Consider the following 19,773-nt stretch of genomic DNA (forward strand, 5'->3'; position numbering starts at 1 on the left):
TTTCTTTTTCCTTCTGTTATTGATAGGTGTTTGGGTATTTTCATTTAAGTTGCTATTACGCCTTTATAACATTTGATGCATGCTAACACTATTATTTTGTGTAGGTCAGGTTGGAGAACTGGAGCACATGCTATGTGCTAATTCTAATATTTCCCGATTATTAAATAAATAAATAATTTCCTCTTGGAATATTTTATGTTTTAGATTTTTGAGCTTCTAATTTATTTGATGTTAATTAAAATGATCTGTAAATATTTTTTTCTCCAACTCAAGATTTTCTATTCACCTCAGAAATCTAACAGTGATTGAATAAATCATATTTTCATGACCTCCATCATATGTAAAGTTTATTACAGGAAGGAGACACTGTGAAACCAAAAGCTCTAAATGTTGTTTATTGGTTCCAGCGGTTCGGTCCAGTCCCAGAGGGCTTCCTCTGAGCTTCCAGTAGGGGGCGTCTCCTCACTTGTTAGCGTCCTTCACCTTGCTGTCGTACGTTCCGGCGTCCTTGTACGCGTTCACGTAGCCCGTGTGCTCCACCAGGTCTTCGCGGCCTTCGCGGCCTTTGCCGCGGCCGCTGTCGTCGAAGCGCTCCTTGTGGGAGCCGGTGTAGCGGGACGTGTCGGTCAGACGGTCCACCGCTGTCGTCTTCGCCACTTTCTGAGGGACACAGAGGACAGGAAAGAAATGGGGGACAAGTGATGCTACTTCCTGTCTGCTCAGCAGAATGAGACAGAAAAGTTGGGAGTTCCTGACTTGATCAGAAATATTTCGATAAAAATCAAGACTTCAATGCTCCTGATTGGAAGTGGAAAACAGATGATGAAGAACAGAATGAACAGAACGAGTGTTTGGTCCCAGCAGCGACTGAAGTCAGTCAGTTGGAGGATCTTATGACATAATGTAACATTACCACTATGTTTGATTTAGGGCGGGGCTGTAGGGGTGGGGCTGTAGGGGTGGGGCTGTAGGGGGTGGGGCTGTAGGGGGTGGGGCTGGAGGGGCGGGGCTGGAGGGGCGGGGCTGTAGGGGGTGGGGCTGTAGGGGGCGGGGTTTCATCAGTAGTTCAGTGATTTTCCTCTGAACATCTTTGCTTCTCAGAAAGTCGGATTAGCAGAAGCTAATCGACAGTCGGACATTTTGTGCTCTAAACTCACCCGATCCAGCATTTCTAGAAGCTTCCAGTCGGATACAGAAACTCAACGTGATTCAACTGAACAGGAAACGTCTGACGAAGGCTCACCGTCACGCCGACGTTGGTCGGCTCTTGGCCCTCCACCAGCTTGTGAATGGACTGCAGCGCAGCCTCTTTACTTTGACCTTTGAACCTCTTGGGAGCCAGTTCTTCCAGTGCCTGCTGGAACTCCTTGTAGCTGATGACCCGAGCCGACCTTTGTCTGCAAGACACAGAGATATTCCATCAACAACCTGCATCTCAGACCTTCACCGGAACCTTTATTCGCTCCAGAACCTCCAATGGATCCAAACTGAATCTGCTGCTTGTCCATGAGTCATGAGAGGAGACCCCGGCCCCATGTGGATCCGCTGCAGAAAAACTCACTTCACTTTGGAGAAGACGATGTCCACGTCGGTGCCGGTGACGCTCTTCCCGTCGATGACCCGGCAGTCCTTGCACAGCTTGGCCCAGGCCTTCCCGGTCAGCTCCCTGCCGCTCGCCTTCGTGTCGCCGTAGACCGAGAACTTCTTGAAGGCCACGAAGAGCGGCTCCGCGTCCGAACTGACCGCCATGATGGTCAGTCAATGCACCGTCACTCTGAACAGAACCCTGCTGGCAACAGGAAGTAGGCAGAAGATCTCAGAAATCAAAGCATTCAATAACAGATCAGAAACAAAGACTCCATTAGTCTAACAGCAGTTCAAGAACCAGAAAACGTTTCTAAGGTTCTGGGCTCCATAGAACCATAGAACAACCATGGTCCTCACCCGGACCAGAACCTCCTACAGAACCTCTGTCATTTCCGGAACATCTGGTTTGATCCAGTCACCAACAGGTCCAGTTCTGATTGGTTCAGGTGCCATTAAAGGTGAATAATGGATTCAGTTGATCCACACCGTGCAGCCAATCAGATGACCTCTTCCTGGTGTGACAGGGTGTGTGTGTGTGTGTGTGTGTGTGTGTGTGTGTGTGTGTGTGTGTGTGTGTGTGTGGTGTGTGTGTGTGGGGATGTGTGTGTGTGTGGGGGGTGTGTGTGTGGGGATGTGTGTGTGTGTGGGGGGGGGGGGGATGTGTGTGTGTGTGTGTGTGGGGATGTGTGTGTGTGGGGATGTGTGTGTGGGGGGGGGATGTGTGTGTGGGGGGGGGGGCGGGGGGATGTGTGTGTGTGGGGGATGTGTGTGTGTGTTTTCTCAGTGTGTTTTAGCTTCTCTTCAACAACTTCTTGTTAATCCATATTATAATCCCATATCCTCACATATGAAACCATCTCAGACCCAATTGGTCCCGATGTTCCTACCAGAACCCTCTGGTACCAGACTGCTGGTACTGGAGGTTCTGGTTGCAGTGGGGGGTGGATCCATCAGTCCCAGGTTATTTGCTGGAGGTTTCTTCCTGTTAAAGGGAGTTTTTCCTGTTTTGTCGCCCCCTGCGGGCCAGGTGGAATGATGCTCTGCTGGGTTTCCTTTGACAGAAATTTGAATCAGTTTGAATACTTAATGAACTGATATTTCTGTAAACTCTCTTTTCGAAATGTTGCAGCACTTTGTTGCCTTCAGGGTTTGATTCCTTTGTCCAACAGGAATCCTGCATCAGTTCTCTCTTGGTTCTCCAGCTGTCCAATCACCACAGAGCTTCATCAAAAAAAAACCAATCAGTGTCATCAGGTGAGGAAGATGAAGAGCAGTAAGAAAAGAATTGATTTCATTGAATGAAATCTTTGCAACAGTGATTTGTTCTTTCCCTCATCACATCTCTGACCAACACAATCATTATATTCTCACCAGCCCGGTTCAGTCCTTTTGTTTAGAAAATCCGGTCCAGTTGGTGTGAATGCTAATCGACCTCTGACTTCTGACCTCTGGTCCTCCAGACCTTGGTCTGGGTTCGGTTGAAGTGAACTCTGGTTTGGTTTGAATGTGAACGGCAAGTGGATCAGAGAATGTTCCAAAAGCAGGAAGTGGACTACAGCACAGGGCATTCTGGGCAAATCCAACCAAAACTAACATGCTAGCCTAGCGCTAGCAGCAGAAATGGCTCCTGGTCTTCAGCCAAAGACTAAAGAGAAATCACTAAACTCTGACGCCTCCATCTTGTTTCATCTGGTGAAACAGGAAGTTGCACTCAGTGTCTTCAGAGGTTTTAGTGTTGTTTCCTGCAGTGGTTCTTGGTGCAGCGCCCCCACAGGCCAGGAGGGAACAGGCTGGTTGGACTCAGAACCACTGCAGCTGGAGATGTTAAATGTTCTGGGTCAAGTAGAACCGGGTCGACTGGACAGAAGGAGGAAAACATCATGAGTTGGAGCCACTGACCAGAACAGAACCTCTCTGCAGTCTTCTGACCCAATGGACCTCTTCACCACTTCACCAGAACTATATGGACCCTTCCTTCCCCCACATTAAATGGTATCATATTAAAGCAGATTCATGACCTCTGACCTCTGCAGATTAATTAATGAGTTATAGAATGTCACAGCTGTAGAATTGGGCTAAGAAGGTAAAGAAGGACATCAGAGCACTGGACCAGTGGAACTGGACCGAGACCAGAACCCAGCAGACATTTGTCATCATAAAAATCACACTGCAGTTTGGATTAAAAAATAATTCATAAGATCCTTCTGGCTGTTTTGTTGCAGTGATAACAAAACAGCCAGAGCATATGATGGCAAACCCTGACACACACTCACACATTCACACACACACACGCACACACATTCACACACACACACGCACACACACATTCACACACACACGCACACACACATTCACACACACTCACACATTCACACACACACACACGCACACACACACATTCACACACACTCACACATTCACACACACACACACATTCACACACACACACACACACTCACACATTCACACACACACGCACACACACATTCACACACACACACACACGCACACACACACATTCACACACACTCACACATTCACACACACACACACACACACATTCACACACACACACACTCACATTCACACACACTCACACACACACACATTCACACACACACACACACTCACACATTCACACACACACACACTCACACACACACGCGCACACACACACACATGCACACACACACACACACATGCACACACACACACACACACACACATACATACACACATACACTCACATTCACACACACTCACACACACACACATTCACACACACTCACACATTCACACACACACACACTCACACACACACGCACACACACACACACATTCACACACACACACATACATACACAACACACACACACACACACACACACACACACATACATACACACACACACACACACACATACATACACACACACACACACACATACATACACACACACACACATACATACACACACACACACACACACCACACACACATACATACACACACACACATACATACACACACACACACACACACACACACACACACATACATACACACACACACACACACACACACACATACATACACACACACACACACACACTGTTTTAATCCAGTTTTCTCTGCAGCAGTCAGATGCTTGGCGAAGCAGCAGTTCTCAGGTCCGATGGTTTCTGAAGACCAGAACCCAGCAGGTCTACCAGGAAATCCTTTCAAGGTAAAAGCTTCAAAAACTGAAATAAGGTCAAAGTTCAAACCTGAGCTCCTTGATGTCTCACGTCCTCCTGCGTCTGTCTCCGACTGTCCTCTGGTTCGAGGCTCCGAGGCGCTTGTTATCGTCTGTTTACCCCGTCGCCATGACGCCAGCCTGTCCCACATCAGGGGAGGGGCAGTGAGGCAGAGGAGGAAGAGGAGGAGGACGAAGCCGGGCAGCTCCCAGTGCTTCAGGTCAGAGGTCAACACACACACACGTTCCCTTGATGAAGCCACAGTGAGGCACAATGGATTCAAACTGATGGAAACATGATGAGGTCAGAGGTCACATTCTGTTCCTTGTGAAGCAGAATAATCAATAGGTTTGATTATTTGCTCCTTCATCAATCAGCAAAAAACCCCAAGTTTGTAAACGGGAACGTAAACATCTGTGGGAAATTGAAGCTCTTGAACTTCCTGATGTCCCACAGCTGTTGCTGTTTGTGTGTCCATCGCCATGACAACCATGATCCACATTAAGACTGTAAACATGCGAGAGAAAACGAGTTGATGAAAAAATCAATAAAAATAATTACGGCTCAGTTATCCAGTTAATTATTGAACCAAACAATTGTTGAAAACACCTGATAAGCTTCATTTGATCCACATACAGCTGCTATCGTAGCTAGCTAAGCTAACGTGCTCCAGTACCCTGGACCTAAACCCAGATGCTGTCCTGGAAGTCGAGAGGACGGCCATGATGGAGGACGGCCGTGATGGAGGACGGCCATGATGGAGGACGGCCATGATGGAGGACGGTCATGATGGAGGACGGCCATGATGGAGGACGGTCATGATGGAGGACGGCCATGATGGAGGACGGCCATGATGGAGGACGGTCATGATGGAGGACGGCCATGATGGAGGACGGTTATTATGGAGGACGGCCATGATGGAGGACGGTCATTATGGAGGACGGCCATGATGGAGGACGGCCATGATGGAGGACGGTCATGATGGAGGACGGCCATGATGGAGGACGGTCATTATGGAGGACGGCCATGATGGAGGACGGCCATGATGGAGGACGGTCATTATGGAGGACGGCCATGATGGAGGACGGCCATGATGGAGGACGGTCATGATGGAGGACGGCCATGATGGAGGACGGTCATGATGGAGGACGGCCATGATGGAGGACGGTCATTATGGAGGACGGCCATGATGGAGGACGGCCATGATGGAGGACGGTCATTATGGAGGACGGTCATTATGGAGGACGGCCATGATGGAGGACGGTCATTATGGAGGACGGCCATGATGGAGGACGGTCATTATGGAGGACGGCCATGATGGAGGACGGTCATTATGGAGGACGGCCATGATGGAGGACGGTCATTATGGAGGACGGTCATGATGGAGGACGGCCATGATGGAGGACGGTCATTATGGAGGACGGTCATGATGGAGGACGGCCATGATGGAGGACGGCCATGATGGAGGACGGCCATGATGGAGGACGGTCATGATGGAGGACGGCCATGATGGAGGACGGTCATTATGGAGGACGGTCATGATGGAGGACGGCCATGATGGAGGACGGCCATGATGGAGGACGGTCATTATGGAGGACGGCCATGATGGAGGACGGCCATGATGGAGGACGGCCATGATGGAGGACGGTCATTATGGAGGACGGCCATGATGGAGGACGGTCATTATGGAGGACGGCCATGATGGGTCACTTTTAAGCGTCCGTCCTACCAGCCTGCAGGGTAAGCATTTTCAGATAGAGGATGGACGGACGTCTCTGTCCACCAGTCTTTGCTGATCCAGTTTTTCCTGCTCTCTGTCTGTCAGGCGTCTCTTTGTGATTTTTAAACTGTAATAACGCAACTAGAGATTATTATGGTCTGGATGTGTCTGAAGGATGGAGTAACTATGGAAACCTGTCCTCCTGTTGGCCGTCCTCATGCACTCTTTACAAACCGCAGCCTGGCTGTGTGTGTGTGTGGGTGTGGGTGTGTGCGAGTGTGTGTGAGTGTGTGAGAGTGTGTGTGAGTGTGTGAGTGTGTGTGTGTGTGGGGGGGTGTGTGTGTGTGTGTCACATTCTTTTCGCTGCCCTCCTTTGTGAGTGACGTTGTTTTGATGTTGTTGGAGGCTGGTTGCCAGAGCAACCGCTCCTCATCCAGGGAGGATGATGACATGCAGCAACACACCCAATGATATCAGCCTGTCAAAATAAAAGCCTCTAGTGTTGCCTGTGACTGACAGATCATATTGGTTGGCTTTAATGTGTGTGTGTGTGTGTGTGTGTGTGTGTGTGTGTGTGTGTGTGTGTGTGGTGTGTGTGTGTGTGTGTGTGAACCATGTATCAGATGCATTGAGGGGACCCACTGCACCTGGTGGGCCCCATGAGGGGAGATGTTGGTTTGGGTTTTGAGTTTGGGTCAAAGGTTAGAAAAAAATGGAAAGACAGAGACAGAACCCAGCAGCAGGACGTGATGTGGGCCGGTTCTGGTGGAGCTGGGTGTCCTGTGGTTCTGAGCAGTCAGAACCAGAGGTCTGGTTTTAATAAAGGTCAGGACCTTTGGGTGTCAGGATGCAAAGTTCAGCTCAGCTTTTAGATTCAGAAGTTAAGCTGAAATGGGTTGGTTCTGAAGGTTCTGGTTCAGATGCACTGAGAACAGAACATTCTCTGAGAATTTGACACAAATTCTTCCTGAGGTTTTCAGTCATCATGTTGTTGACCTTTGACCCCAGATGGCTTGGTTGGTGTGAAGGTGAAGCCAGAGCGTTCTGACAGAACTTCCTGTGTCGTCCACTGAGGGACAGCTCAGAGCTGTGGACTCGGACCCCTTCTTTTATGTTCTCTTTGTTCCTCTGTTAGTTGGAAACCTCGGTGACCCCGCAGCCTGAGCGAGGCTGCAGGTCAGAGGTCAAAGGCCTTTCCATGCCGCTTGCTCTTCGGCTCTCTTCCTCTATCTCTGAATGTTTTGCGTTTTCATGTAAATGTGTTCTGTAAAGAACGTATGGAAATCAGTCCAACCTTTTCTGCTACGATTTCCTTTCATTAAACTTTCCATTAGTATTATTGCATGCAGCAACCCAGCTGGTTCAGTAAAATGATGTTTTTTGGTTGTGATGAAGAGGATTGTGCGAGTGTGGCGTTTATTGCAAACAGTGACATCACACAGATGACTCCGCCCCCTTGCTTCTCAGATTTAAAGGAACAATTCACATCCACACATTCAGACTTCAGGTCAGAAGCAGGAAGATGAAGAGAAGAGGCACAGCAGAGTAGAAACAACCTTTGACCCGGAAGCAGTGTTCTGCAGTTCACATTTTCACCAAATATATTGGTCCAGTCTGAGTGATCACCTTGATCCGTTTCAACTGAACCCACTGAACGGCGTCCGATCCGACGGGGTTGAAACTCAGAGGAAGTCACCTTGGCTTTCAAATTAAAAGTCTTGCCCACCAATAAATACACATAACCTTTCACAATAAAAGTCCCTTTCCAACAGCAGTTGTTGTGTCAAGTCAGAACTCGGTCCTCGAGGCTGGACCACAACCAACGAACCCGGTCAGGACTCCAGAAGCGGTCTAGACCCGATCTGCGTCCAGCCGAGAACTTCAGCCGTCTCTCTGCTGGCACGGCTGACGAACACAGATGGCGGCTTTGACGCCATTTCAAACCTCAGCTGAGCAGTGGTTCTGTTCACTCGAGAGGATAGGTTCTTCTTCCTGGTCTTGTTGAGCACAGGAGCGGGTCGGTCCGGCAGGGGGCTGTGGGTCCTCGGGCCAGACGGCGGTCCGGCCGGCGAGACGCCCCGGTGGCATCGCGGAGGACGAGGAGCCCAGCTTGGCCAGCGCCACGGGGATTTCCTCCAGGGACTCGGCAGAATCCGAATGGTACTCGGCCGGGGGGGCGGCAGCCTGGATGGGGCCCGGGGCCGGGGGTGTGTCCTGGGGGACCCTCAGAGGCAATGGTGGGAAAGGAAGCCGCTGACCAAAGGAGGACTCTGCTGGAGAACGAAAGGACAATGGGGTCAGAGGTTAGGAACACAACTTTAGATGAACTCATCAGTAAATACTGGGGTCATCTTCAGCCATTCAACAGTTTACCATGTTTTGTTCTTCAAAGCTTTTCTGGAATAAAAAACACTGGGGTTCCCAACCTGCGCGAGCGGTTAGACCGCCAATGCAAGGCAGTCCGCTTGACCTTGTTGGAACCTTGTTGTTGGAGCCCTGTTGAAATCTTGTTGAAACCTTCAGGACCACGCTGCTACTTGGTTACACATATTCAGGTAGATTCACCTGGAGGTGGCGCTATGGTAGAAATAAGGGTTTCAGCTTTCAATTATAAAACTGAATGTTCCATTCACAAAATTGCTGTGTTCAACGTTTCTTAGAAATAGACAGATGAGCAGCTGTGCAAAAGCTTCTGCCAAGAACAGAGGAGGTGTATTCCCCCAGGAACACCCTCCTTCATAAGTAGTCGCCTCTCTGAAGACCTGCCAGTCTGTGCACTGAAAACAGTCCTGGGCCACACAGTGACTGTCTTCTTCGTTGGTCTAATCCGTCTCATCAGGGACGATATGCTGGCACCAGCAGGATGCAGATGTGGTCGTTGAGGCCAAGCTAGGGGTGAGGAAGAGCTCTGAATGTTGCTGTACACAGTCCAGAGTGTTGCCTCTGCATGTAGGAAAGGCGACATGCTGGTAAAACTGGCCATTTTCGTCCCCTGCAACCAGGTAAACTGCCTCCGTGTGCTTCATCTGCAGTGACCTAATGCTGTCATTCATACAAGTTCTTTGAAGATCCGTGATCATTTAAGAGAACAGCATTGACAAAATTCAGCATAAATGACAAGCAAGGTTAGTCATTTGGTAAATTTCCAGATTTTCACTACAAATTACCACATTTTGGACATTTTGAACATATAAAATTTATTGAACAAAGAACAAACCACGCCACCTCCGTAGTGTAGTTGTCCTAACTGGCCACTTGATGGAGCCAAATGCATATTCTCTGGGCCAGCAACATTTGCATGTAGTACTTCAATTCTGCTCCATTTCAGTTCAGTGTTTATCTCAACTACAATCAATGTCAAATCGTTTCATCCACACATACCGCCACACCTTCACAATGAAATTTCTTTTGAAAAATTTATCTTAAAATAATGCACCTTTGAAGTTTCTTTGTTTCAAATGAGAGAGGAAAAAATCCAGTAAGATTTTAAAGAGGTCTTAAATACAGCCAACCAAGCGTGGTGCTTTTCTCACAATCAGAAGCCATCCAATGCTTTCTATTGCTGTGACTGTCCATATGAGTAACTATCTCAGTTGTATAGAATTGAAAGATACTTTCCATGTGAACATTGTCAAAAGTTTAACAACAACTTCTGACCAGTTTTATTGTCCTATTTGGGTAGGATGACTCATAGGATAATGTCTTATTATTATGGTCCTTTTTGAGACATTTGTTTGCTGTGTTTTCTGAATTTGTTGATTTGTTTTTGTGTAAAGTGCCTTAAAATTAAATTTTTGATCCGGTGACGGGTTTTCACGTTTTTGCATTAATCCTCTTCATATACGACACCAGCGTGTTCTTTGAAGGAGGTGATGCAAGACACCGTTTAGCTGACTGTGGAGATCAACAAGTGACCATGGCTCACACTGGGCGTGACAGTACATTTATTTTCAAGATTCCTGCATTTGAAACCTTCGGGTCCAAAAGCCATCCTGGAAAACGGTGAGCAGTTTGACTCAGGCAGAGCAAGGAACCCATCACAACTGCTTGCAGTTCTAGCTGTTGATATTATTATAGCAATTATTATTATCATTATAATTATATCCCGCTAAGAAAGCTTACTACAACATCTTCCATTATTGTTTGAAACCAAAGCTAATTATTTTACATCAAAACAACATGGAGTATGGGGACAGGGACAGATCTTTATATTATTCCAGATATCAACACAGTGATAAATGTTTTGTAATTTTATGATGAACTAAAGATCAACCATCCGCACAGGACTCATTTGAGCAAAGTCTCTCCGATTAAAGCATCCTTACCTCTGCTAGAGAGACGAAGCTATTGGTGAATCTGGAAAAGCAACTGAAGTTCCCCAGCCTCATTGCTGCCTCATTGCTCAGACACACGTCTTGTGTCTGCGGTCATCCAGCAAATCGTGCTGCTGGAGCTGACAGTCCCAGGGGAAGTTTGAACAAGAGCCTGAGAAAAAGTTCTCCAAGAACAAATGGCTGATCAGTGACTGCAAGCAGGCAGGCTGGAGAGCAAATGCTTCACATATGAGGTTGCTGCAGATTTTATGGCTGAGTCTTTGGTCAGAGTATTGAGGGAGAACGCAAGACAAGAGCCCCCATTGCATCACTGAAGCAGCAGAGATGGCCTCAAGATGGGGTGCGGCTTAAGAGAGAATTGTGGAGTCAAAGTAGCTAATTAGCCACCTGGATAAAAGCAGGGACTGAACATCCCTGGATGGGTCACCTGGAAGAGAGTGCGTGAAGATGAAAGATTCAAAACACGCAATGATGCCAGGAACATCTAGGAACAACTAGGCCTGTCGCGATAAACAAGTCAATTAATCGCACGATAACTTAAAACTATCGATCTCATTTAATTACCGGCTTTATCGTTTCTTCCGGCCTTTTTCTCTTTCTGTTGATGACACTGAATGAAAAGGGCTCAACTCCGATGTTCTCCACTGACCCTCCTTCCTCATTTGCGTAATGCCCAGCGCACGCTGCACCATCTTAGAGCTGTCTGCAGGTTGTCGGCCCATTTTCAAAACCTGAGAGACCACATACTAGTCGACAGAACTCCTCAGTATAACGGTTCAATCAGGTTCAATCGTGCCGTGTGGTGTCCAACAATGGGCACAAAATAATGGCTACAAGTCTAGTTAACTCATTTAAAAAAAGGCATTTACTACAATCTACCTGCAATGCATATGACTAGTGTCAGTCCTGACTGAATGAAAATCATTGTAACCTATTTATGTCACTTTAATGACAAGCAGCTGAGAAGTTACAGGGCTTATTAACTGCGGTAGCATTTGAGAAAACTCCTCCCCTTGTCATTTCTATTTCTTTCCACAAACTGTTGAATAGACATTAATATTGTTTCCACATATCATCTCTAATGTCCGCTGGATTTCAGGTTGCGCCTGTCAGCTTTTTGGGATTCTCCTCTGTGTTTTCCTGCAGGAAGCACGGAGGGGAATCCGTGCTTTATGATTGGCTACCTGTTACATTCAACAGGCTGCGTTAACAGTTTGGGAAAACCCCTGATTTAGATTGGAGAGGCAACGACAATCTACAGTAACACACCACAGAATAATCGGTTACGAAATCGCAAGTGACAATCTTAAGACGGCCAACATTCTAAGATTGTCCTAAAGGGAAACTGGGGTAAAAATCGTGTTGTGTGAACTATTGCATCAGGCAGTCGGACGTGCCCGTCTTCTCCATTTAAATCTAGTGATTACTGAAGGACCATATAGAATACAGACTTCATAGTCTGCACTCTTTTGATGAATGCAGTATTTATTTCCACTTTGGCTTCATGTTGTTTAGTTTTCATTCAAGTAAATTTTGTTTAATGGAGACTGAGAATCCATTTTATTTTGGTTTGGTTGTTTGTTTCTCAACTCCAATGTTAAGTGTTCTTCTGACAATAAAGTGTATCTATGTTTGGCAGGAAATTGCATGTATTATTATGTAATTCCATTAAATCAGTTTTTAAATGGTCTTCAAACAATATATTGTTTATTGCAATAATTTTTGAGACAATTAATCACATTCTGTCATTAAGCCTATCTGTTATAGGCCCAATTACAACCATGACTAGCGTTAGCGACAGAAACGGCTGCGACTGACTCAACGGAAAGTATCATCGCAGGGTGCACCATCTCTGTGACCGATCTCCTGGCCATGAATACCCTCATCAAGTCTGCAGAGCCACACTGCAGACCTGAAGGTGGCCAAACTGGTATCCAGCTGAGGATGAACAGGAAATGGAGGAAAGAGGAAGAACCGAGCCGGGCTACGGTCTTTCAGAAGTCCTCGGATGGACACAGAGGAAAGGAGAGACGCCGCCATATCCAAGAGGAGGATGTAGAGTTTGGAGGAGTTAAGCTCATGCAAGACAGTCGGAGGCTACAAGATGTGTGGGAGCCCTGCTTCTGCACCGCTTGGTTTTCTTGATGGAAAAAGCCCTGGCTCTGCAGGAACTTGGTGGCTTAACTTTGCTCCAGAAATGAACATCTCGCTGATTTTTATGATCAAATTTTGATTTTTAATCAGGACTTCATAGTGAACAATCAGGTTCACAAAGACGGTAAGTCCCACCGGTTTCACTAAGAATCGACCAGCAGCTGGACGCCTCATCTCTGCTCTTTATTTAAAAGTTTGTGTTCTGTTTGGGCCTCTGAGCCGATCAGAGGTCTTCATCATCCAGACCTGCGGCAGCAGACGGCCGCTCTCCACGCTGGAGCAAACTCGCTTTTCACAGCTAGCTCCAGAGCCGGCGGGTCGGCCACTAGCAGAGAGGCAGGCGAGCTCATACCTGGGGGCGGAGCTACAGGTGGGCAGTGGCCTCTGGTCACCTCCGCTGCAACCTGACGCCCCTTCTTCTTCTTCTTCTTCTTCTGTGGTATAAAAGAGATAAACACAGAGAAGTGACTGAACAGAACCAGAATCATAAAGAGTGGGCCAAACGGAGCAGGATGAAAATGCTTCGAAATCACCATGGTTCAGATGAAGTTCAGAGTTGAGATGAGACAAAACACCTGTTTGGGTTGTGATGATGTGTGTGTGCTGACCTGTGTGTGTTGGTGTGTGTGTGCCTTCAGCTCTGTGGAGGCGGTGGGCGGAGCCTCCTCGTCATGGACCGGATCGGACGCGCTCCTCGCTCTGCCATTGGCCAGGAACCTGAAACAGAGAGGGGAGCAGGCGTGACGGTGCAGTTCCAGCTGTGACCACCAGGGAGCAGGTCTGATCTTGTTTTGCCACATCTCTTGGTAATTTCAGAGGATTTTAAGGTTGCAGGTTGTAGGTGAGACCAAAGAGCCCAATCAGAGCAGAATAACTTCAACATGTTAACACATTAAAGCTTTAACTGATCAAGTGTAAAAAGTAGTTGGTAAAAACTTGACTCAACCACAGAGCAACTAATCATAAAGCGCTTTGAGTGGTCAAAATGACTGGAAAAGCGCTATATAAGTTCAGTCCATTTACCATTTAACACATGATTTAAAGTCATGTCATCAGATACTTCTGGAAAAATTCTGGTATTTTAAAGACTAATGTGTTTATTTTCATCCGCCATGACAAGTCAGCTGCCCTCAGTGTTTCTTGTTTGTTTTGGTCATTGTGATGACACTTGGTGTGGATGTGCGTCGTACAAACCCTCCCCACAACACACACTCCCTCAGCTCAGACACTCGGCGATTCCATGGCAACAAGGACCTGCTCTGGGCTTGGACGTTACCTGGGGACCGGATCGGAACCAGCACAGGTGTCCGCCTGTCCCTGCTGGACGTCCAGCTGGGGGTTGGTGTACCCCAGGGTCCCTGAGTAGTTCACATCCTGTCAGGACAGCAGAGCCGTCAGGACGCGCCCCGTCAGGACGCGCCCCGTCAGGACGCGCCCGTCAGGACGCGCGCCCCCAAGACCCGCCCCGTCAGGACGCGCCCCCAAGACCCGCCCCGTCAGGACGCGCCCCGTCAGGACGCGCCCCGTCAGGACGCGCCCCCAAGACCCGCCCCGTCAGGACGCGCCCCGTCAGGACCCGCCCCGTCAGGACGCGCCCCCAAGACCCGCCCCGTCAGGACGCGCCCCGTCAGGACCGCCCCGTCAGGACGCCCCGTCAGGACGCGCGCCGTCAGGACCCGCCCCGTCAGGACGCGCCCCCAAGACCCGCCCCGTCAGGACGCGCCCCGTCAGACCCGCCCCGTCAGGACGCGCCCCGTCAGGACGCGCGCCGTCAGGACCCGCCCCGTCAGGACGCGCCCCGTCAGGACGCGCCCCGTCAGGACGCGCCCCGTCAGGACCGCCCCGTCAGGACGAGCGCTGTCAGGACCCGCCCCGTCAGGACGCGCCCCGTCAGGACGCGCCCCGTCAGGACGCGCCGTCAGGACCCGCCCCGTCAGGACGCCCCGTCAGGACGCCCCGTCAGGACGAGCGCCGTCAGGACCCGCCCCGTCAGGACCCGCCCCGTCAGGACGCGCCCCGTCAGGACGCGCCCGTCAGGACAAGCGCCGTCAGGACCCGCCCCGTCAGGACCCGCCCCGTCAGGACGCGCCCCGTCAGGACGCTCCCCGTCAGGACGCTCCCCGTCAGGACGCGCGCTGTCAAGACCCGCCCCATCAGGACGAGCGCCGTCAGGACGCGCCCCGTCAGGACGCGCCCCGTCAGGACCCGCCCCATCAGGACGTGCCCCGTCAGGACGCGCCCCGTCAGGACGAGCGCCGTCAGGACCCGCCCCGTCAGGACGCTCCCGTCAGGACGCGCCCCGTCAGGACGCAGCATTCAAGTGAACGGTTTGTTACCTGGACGACAGATGGACGTCTGTTCTGCTTAGCTGCTGCGGCCGTCCTCGGGTCTCTACTGTCCAGGCGGTGGCGCTGTCGCACGATGTACTCATAGGTGCTGAGTCTGTTCCACACTGAGGAGACACAGGGCTCCAGGTGAGCCAGAGCGGCCAGCGGGGCACGCAGGTGAGAAGGGCGAGGCTCTTACTCAGGTAGATGTGGAAGCACAGCAGGTGGCAGAGAAGCCCGGACGACAGCAGGCCCGTCGCCATGGTAACGGCAGCCAGAACCGGGATGACGGCGGCCGCTGACCTGAGAGGAGCCACCGGCAGGAAGACGAACCACACGCCTGTCTGATTCTGGACTGTGGACACGACAAACACGTCCCGTCTCACGCTCCAAGCTTTGAGCCTTGTTCCACGGGGTCAGAGGTCAAGTCTTACCCAGGAAATGTTTGTCGCTGCGCAGGTTCGACGGGTCTCTGAAGAACTCGACGAAGACATAGGAGGCGAAGACCAGAACCAGAGAGACGCCCAGCAGAGCGGAGACGACGCTGTGGAGGAACAACCTGCAGGACAGGGAGACACATGAGGACACATGTCTTGCCCCGCCCCACTGTAGTGGGTCAGCCAATCAGAAGTCACAAAGAGGACAGTAACACAAGTGCGACCAAGGTGGCGTCCGGATGCAGCAGTGAGGAAACCGGTCATGACGCAGCAGAACTCTGCTTCCCTCAGCAGGCTGCTGCATCTCAATAAATGGGAATATGAGACAATATGAAGTCACACATAATGTTCATGTTTTCAACACTGCTAACACTATTCACTCTGATGAGTTTCTGCTTCCAACCAATGAAAACTTCAGACTAATAAACATTTTCATGTCCAAAACTGGGCTCCTCCCAGCAGTAGAGATGCTTTCTGGATCATAATCAGCTTTTCATTTTCTGACATGTAGCTTTGCTTCAGACTGGCAGGAAGACTTGGAGTTCCCCGGGTTTCCCTCAAAGTGTCCTGATGCTTTCGTCGTGTTGTCACCCGCAGAACTTCCTTCAACCCGCCAGCTGACATGAGGAAACAGGAAGTACTCACTTGTAGTTCCTGCTGCCCACACAGTTGTTGAGCCAGCGGCAGTGGTGGTCGAAGTTAGCAACGCACTTGTTACAGGCGCTGCAGTGCTTCGACTTGGGGCCCCTGAAACAACACACACTCCAAGTGAAGTAAAATACTACAATCCCCAGGATGCAATGCAGTATGCCAGGTTAAATGTTTCAGATGTTGGATGAGCAGCAGAGGATCATGGGAGGTTTCCAGTCCACCTCACAGGCACTTAATGCCACGTGTTGCCCAGCAGCTCTGTCCTCCATGTTTTACTGATCACTTTCTGAAGCCGTGTTTCCTGAGCAGAAGCTGCTCATGTGAGTCGGAGCCGAACCGGCTGACTGAGCTGCTGCTGCTGTGTGCGCACTGAGCGGCCTGCGGGGGGCACTCCGACCTCTTGGGGCCGATTTAATGACTCCCTAAGCGGCGGTGCAGGTAAACACGCCTGCAGCGGTTTGTGAGGCTGTTACTCACACATCCACCTGGCACAGGTAGCAGTGGCAGTTCTCGATGACGTGTGCGTGTTTGGAGCGGTCGAAGGCGGGGACCGGCCCTCTGTCGCTCCTCATCCTCACGTTGAGGTCGGCCGGATCGACGGACACGGCCAGGACGTGGACGCACAGGTGGGACACGAACAGGATGCCGGTGCACTGAGTGGCGTTTAGGGATCAGCAACAGGTGGAGACCATGAGAGATCTGAAGACCTGGAGCCGGACTCGGCCACAGCAGCTGAGCTGCCGTCCCGCCGTTTCCTTGTTTTTTGTTGCTGCGTTTCTGTTACTAATGTTTGAAAATCTTTGTCAATATTCTGCTGCTGTCAAAAAACACAATTTCACATTCATAGTGTTTCCATTAAAGAAAAGACATTAACTTTGTTCATTTGTCGTTAAAACGTAACATTTACTCGTGATAATAATCCAGCCGCTCGCGCTCATCATCATCTGCCAATCAGAGGAGACGTCAGCGTCTTACTCAGGCGTTGCAGCAACTAGCCCAGTCTACGTAAGAGTGGCAACTTTTGGAAAAACTGAGATTTTCCAGAATAATTCAACACACTGAAATGACATAATGAAGTGAAGCTGTGATGGAGCCAAAACCCAATGTCCTCCTCCTGCTACTTCCTGTTGTCGTCTTCTGCATTTCCACCAGTAGTAACGCCCAGCTGTTGATCATCTGACTCGGATGAAGTGATTAAAATTTCCATTGCAGTTTGAAAATAAATGTATGAAAAGCACTTCATCCCAGCACCAAAACGTTCAAATATGAAACTGCTTCTCAAATCAGCAAAGAATTTCCTGCTTATTCACGTCCAACAAACCGAATGCACTTTGAAAAGCTCAAATTGCTATTGTCAAAGCATTTTCAACATAAACGTTGTGCATTTTCAAAACTCTTTTTTCTATTTTTCATTGTTTTATTAAACTTTCAAATTGCCACGCAAGTCAGGAACATTTTTTACGGATAGTCAAAATTACAATTCAAGATATCTTTAATTTAGTTTAATTTACTCATTTGCTTTTAAGATATCTATGATTTAGTTTTCATCAGTCAAAACTACATTTCTCCGATCCAAAAATATATTTAAGATATCCTGAACTGGCATCATTCGAGATATCTTTTATCAGAACCAGAGTTTTCAAAATAGTTGTTTCCATTAAGCAAGTTTATTTTTATGATTTTTGTGAAACTCCAGATCACCTCTGGAAGATCAGAACTTCGGTTCGGCTGAGACCGGAACTGAACGACTGGATCGGGCCCTCTCTGCTCAACAAGATGCACAGGGTGACGCGGTTTGACCTCTGACCCCGGCCAACAGCAGGAAGGATACGATGTAGCCCGCAGGGACCCAGTGCGGCGGCAGAAGCGGGACGAAGACGCCGAAGCCGGTGACGGCGAAGTAGACGTAGAGCAGCCAGGCCAGCAGCTGGAAGGGTGAGGCGGCCAGGTCCAGCGTTGGTCCGTGAGCAGAGCGGCACCTCAGAGCGCTGGGGGTCAGGGGTCGGCGCCGTGCGGTTCGGGTTCCTGCCGCACACCTCCATCCCTGAGGGGGGGGCATCATCAGACTGAAGCTTCACCCAGAACCAGAACCACTAGATCCATTCAGCTCCTGGTTCTGGGGTCACTGGTCTCATTACTCCAGATGGTCCAACTGGTCAGTATTTCACATCTGGAGCTCAGATGATTTTTGGAATAATCACCAATAACTCTATAAAAACGGATCAATAAATAGAAACATTTCAGATAAAAACCTGTTTCTGTAAATCCGTTCCTCCAGAACCGGCCGGGTCCGGCTTTTAACTTCACATGGTTCACATTCTGAAAAATAACCTTCAATTAATCACCTTTGGCATCCAGCTATTGATCAACTAATCAATAATTCATCAGCCAATCAACTCTACTCTGAACTGATGTTCAGCTTTTTTCATGCTACAGACGATCCATAATCAAATCCAGTTTTTGACTTTTAGATTTAAAAAGAATTATTTGTTTATTTGCATTTTAATGCATTTTATCCATCAGATCAATGGTTAAAGCTGCAAGCCGGTCGAGTTCCTCCACTAGTCACACAGAGCTGTGCTGGCAGCATCATGCTGAGGGTTTCCAGATCGGACTGCTGCTGCATTATCTCTGGTTCTGGTTCTGCTGGAGGGTTCCTGCTGGAACACAGCGGTACTCTCCACTGTCGCCACATGCTTGGTGATTGCTGCTGTCAGCTGGGTTTAGATACTATAATCAACTGACTCAGATTGTTGTGATAATAATTCCAAGTGGACCTGAATGAGACCTGTGATTACGAGAAGCTGACAGGACATGGACCAATAGGAAAGGCTCCCTGAAGATGACGTCAGGATAAATAATCCGTACTGAATCGATTTACAGTTATAGACATATTTCATAGAGAGCAGATGGTTATTTTAACTAATTGTCAGCCTGGAATCTTGCACTGTTTTCATCCTTAAATCGTTAAACTGAGCACGAAAATATCCCAACAGAAATGATCAGATCAATCTTGATCATCATTGATTCAGTGTAGCGGGTCCATCTGACCCGAGACGCTTCCTCTGGTCGAACCGAGCCCGGTTCTGGAGGCAGCTCACCTGGCTAACACGACTGGTTCGGTCCGCGGCGCCTCATCTCATCCCGCATCCCTGGGTCGGTCTGTCCGGAGGAATCAGGTCAGAACCAGGCCAGACGGTCCCAGCCGGCGGCTAGCTCAGCTCCATCCACAAAGCAGAGCCCAAGGTCCGGGAGAGGAAACGAGATGCAGCCCGCTCTGTGGTCCCGTGCTAACCGGTTAACCGGCTAACTGGCTAACCGGCTAA

The 19,773-nt window shown here is 49.3% G+C and overlaps 2 protein-coding genes and 1 long non-coding RNA gene across 4 annotated transcripts; 1 reads left to right on the top strand and 2 right to left on the bottom strand.

The window, feature by feature from the left end:
- Window positions 1–462: 462 nt before the first annotated feature.
- LOC129355809 (tubulin polymerization-promoting protein family member 3-like) lies at window positions 463–4,969 on the bottom strand. 2 transcript variants are annotated; one of them, XM_055025411.1, is made up of 4 exons: window positions 4,855–4,969; window positions 1,562–1,789; window positions 1,244–1,397; window positions 463–660 (listed from the first exon to the last, which is right to left on the bottom strand). In XM_055025411.1, the coding sequence occupies exons 2-4, from the start codon at window positions 1,747–1,749 to the stop codon at window positions 463–465; spliced, it is 540 nt and encodes a 179-aa protein (XP_054881386.1). In that variant the 5' UTR covers window positions 1,750–1,789; window positions 4,855–4,969. The 2 variants fall into 2 exon arrangements, with proteins under 2 accessions (XP_054881386.1, XP_054881387.1); XM_055025412.1 differs by having other exon boundaries at window positions 1,562–1,786; window positions 4,855–4,966.
- LOC129355810 (uncharacterized) lies at window positions 4,937–18,352 on the top strand. Its single transcript, XR_008605325.1, has 3 exons — window positions 4,937–5,044; window positions 13,671–13,810; window positions 18,144–18,352. It is a non-coding gene; the product is annotated as an uncharacterized LOC129355810 (long non-coding RNA).
- Window positions 7,876–19,640, bottom strand: LOC129355808 (palmitoyltransferase ZDHHC1-like). The gene is given in 16 exon segments (XM_055025410.1): window positions 7,876–8,585; window positions 8,588–8,635; window positions 8,638–8,817; window positions 13,385–13,466; window positions 13,641–13,749; window positions 14,309–14,406; window positions 15,369–15,484; window positions 15,559–15,714; window positions 15,794–15,918; window positions 16,442–16,543; window positions 16,925–17,100; window positions 18,279–18,379; window positions 18,382–18,402; window positions 18,405–18,491; window positions 18,700–18,766; window positions 19,549–19,640. Coding segments are annotated over 14 exon segments (1,608 nt in total). The 5' UTR covers window positions 18,490–18,491; window positions 18,700–18,766; window positions 19,549–19,640; the 3' UTR covers window positions 7,876–8,376.
- Window positions 19,641–19,773: the final 133 nt, after the last annotated feature.

This window comes from Poeciliopsis prolifica, unplaced genomic scaffold (genome assembly GCF_027474105.1).
Source record: "Poeciliopsis prolifica strain line A6 unplaced genomic scaffold, Auburn_PproV2 SCAFFOLD146, whole genome shotgun sequence".
In the NCBI taxonomy this organism is placed as follows: domain Eukaryota; kingdom Metazoa; phylum Chordata; class Actinopteri; order Cyprinodontiformes; family Poeciliidae; genus Poeciliopsis; species Poeciliopsis prolifica.

Coding starts and splice junctions, on each gene's coding strand:
- LOC129355809 (XM_055025411.1), bottom strand. CDS start 1,749: ATGGCGGTCAGTTCGGACGCGGAGCCGCTCTTCGTGGCCTTCAAGAAG. Junction 1,398..1,561: donor ATCGTCTTCTCCAAAGTGAA/GTGAGTTTTTCT, acceptor TGTGTCTTGCAG/ACAAAGGTCGGCTCGGGTCA. Junction 661..1,243: donor CGACCAACGTCGGCGTGACG/GTGAGCCTTCGT, acceptor TGTGTCCCTCAG/AAAGTGGCGAAGACGACAGC.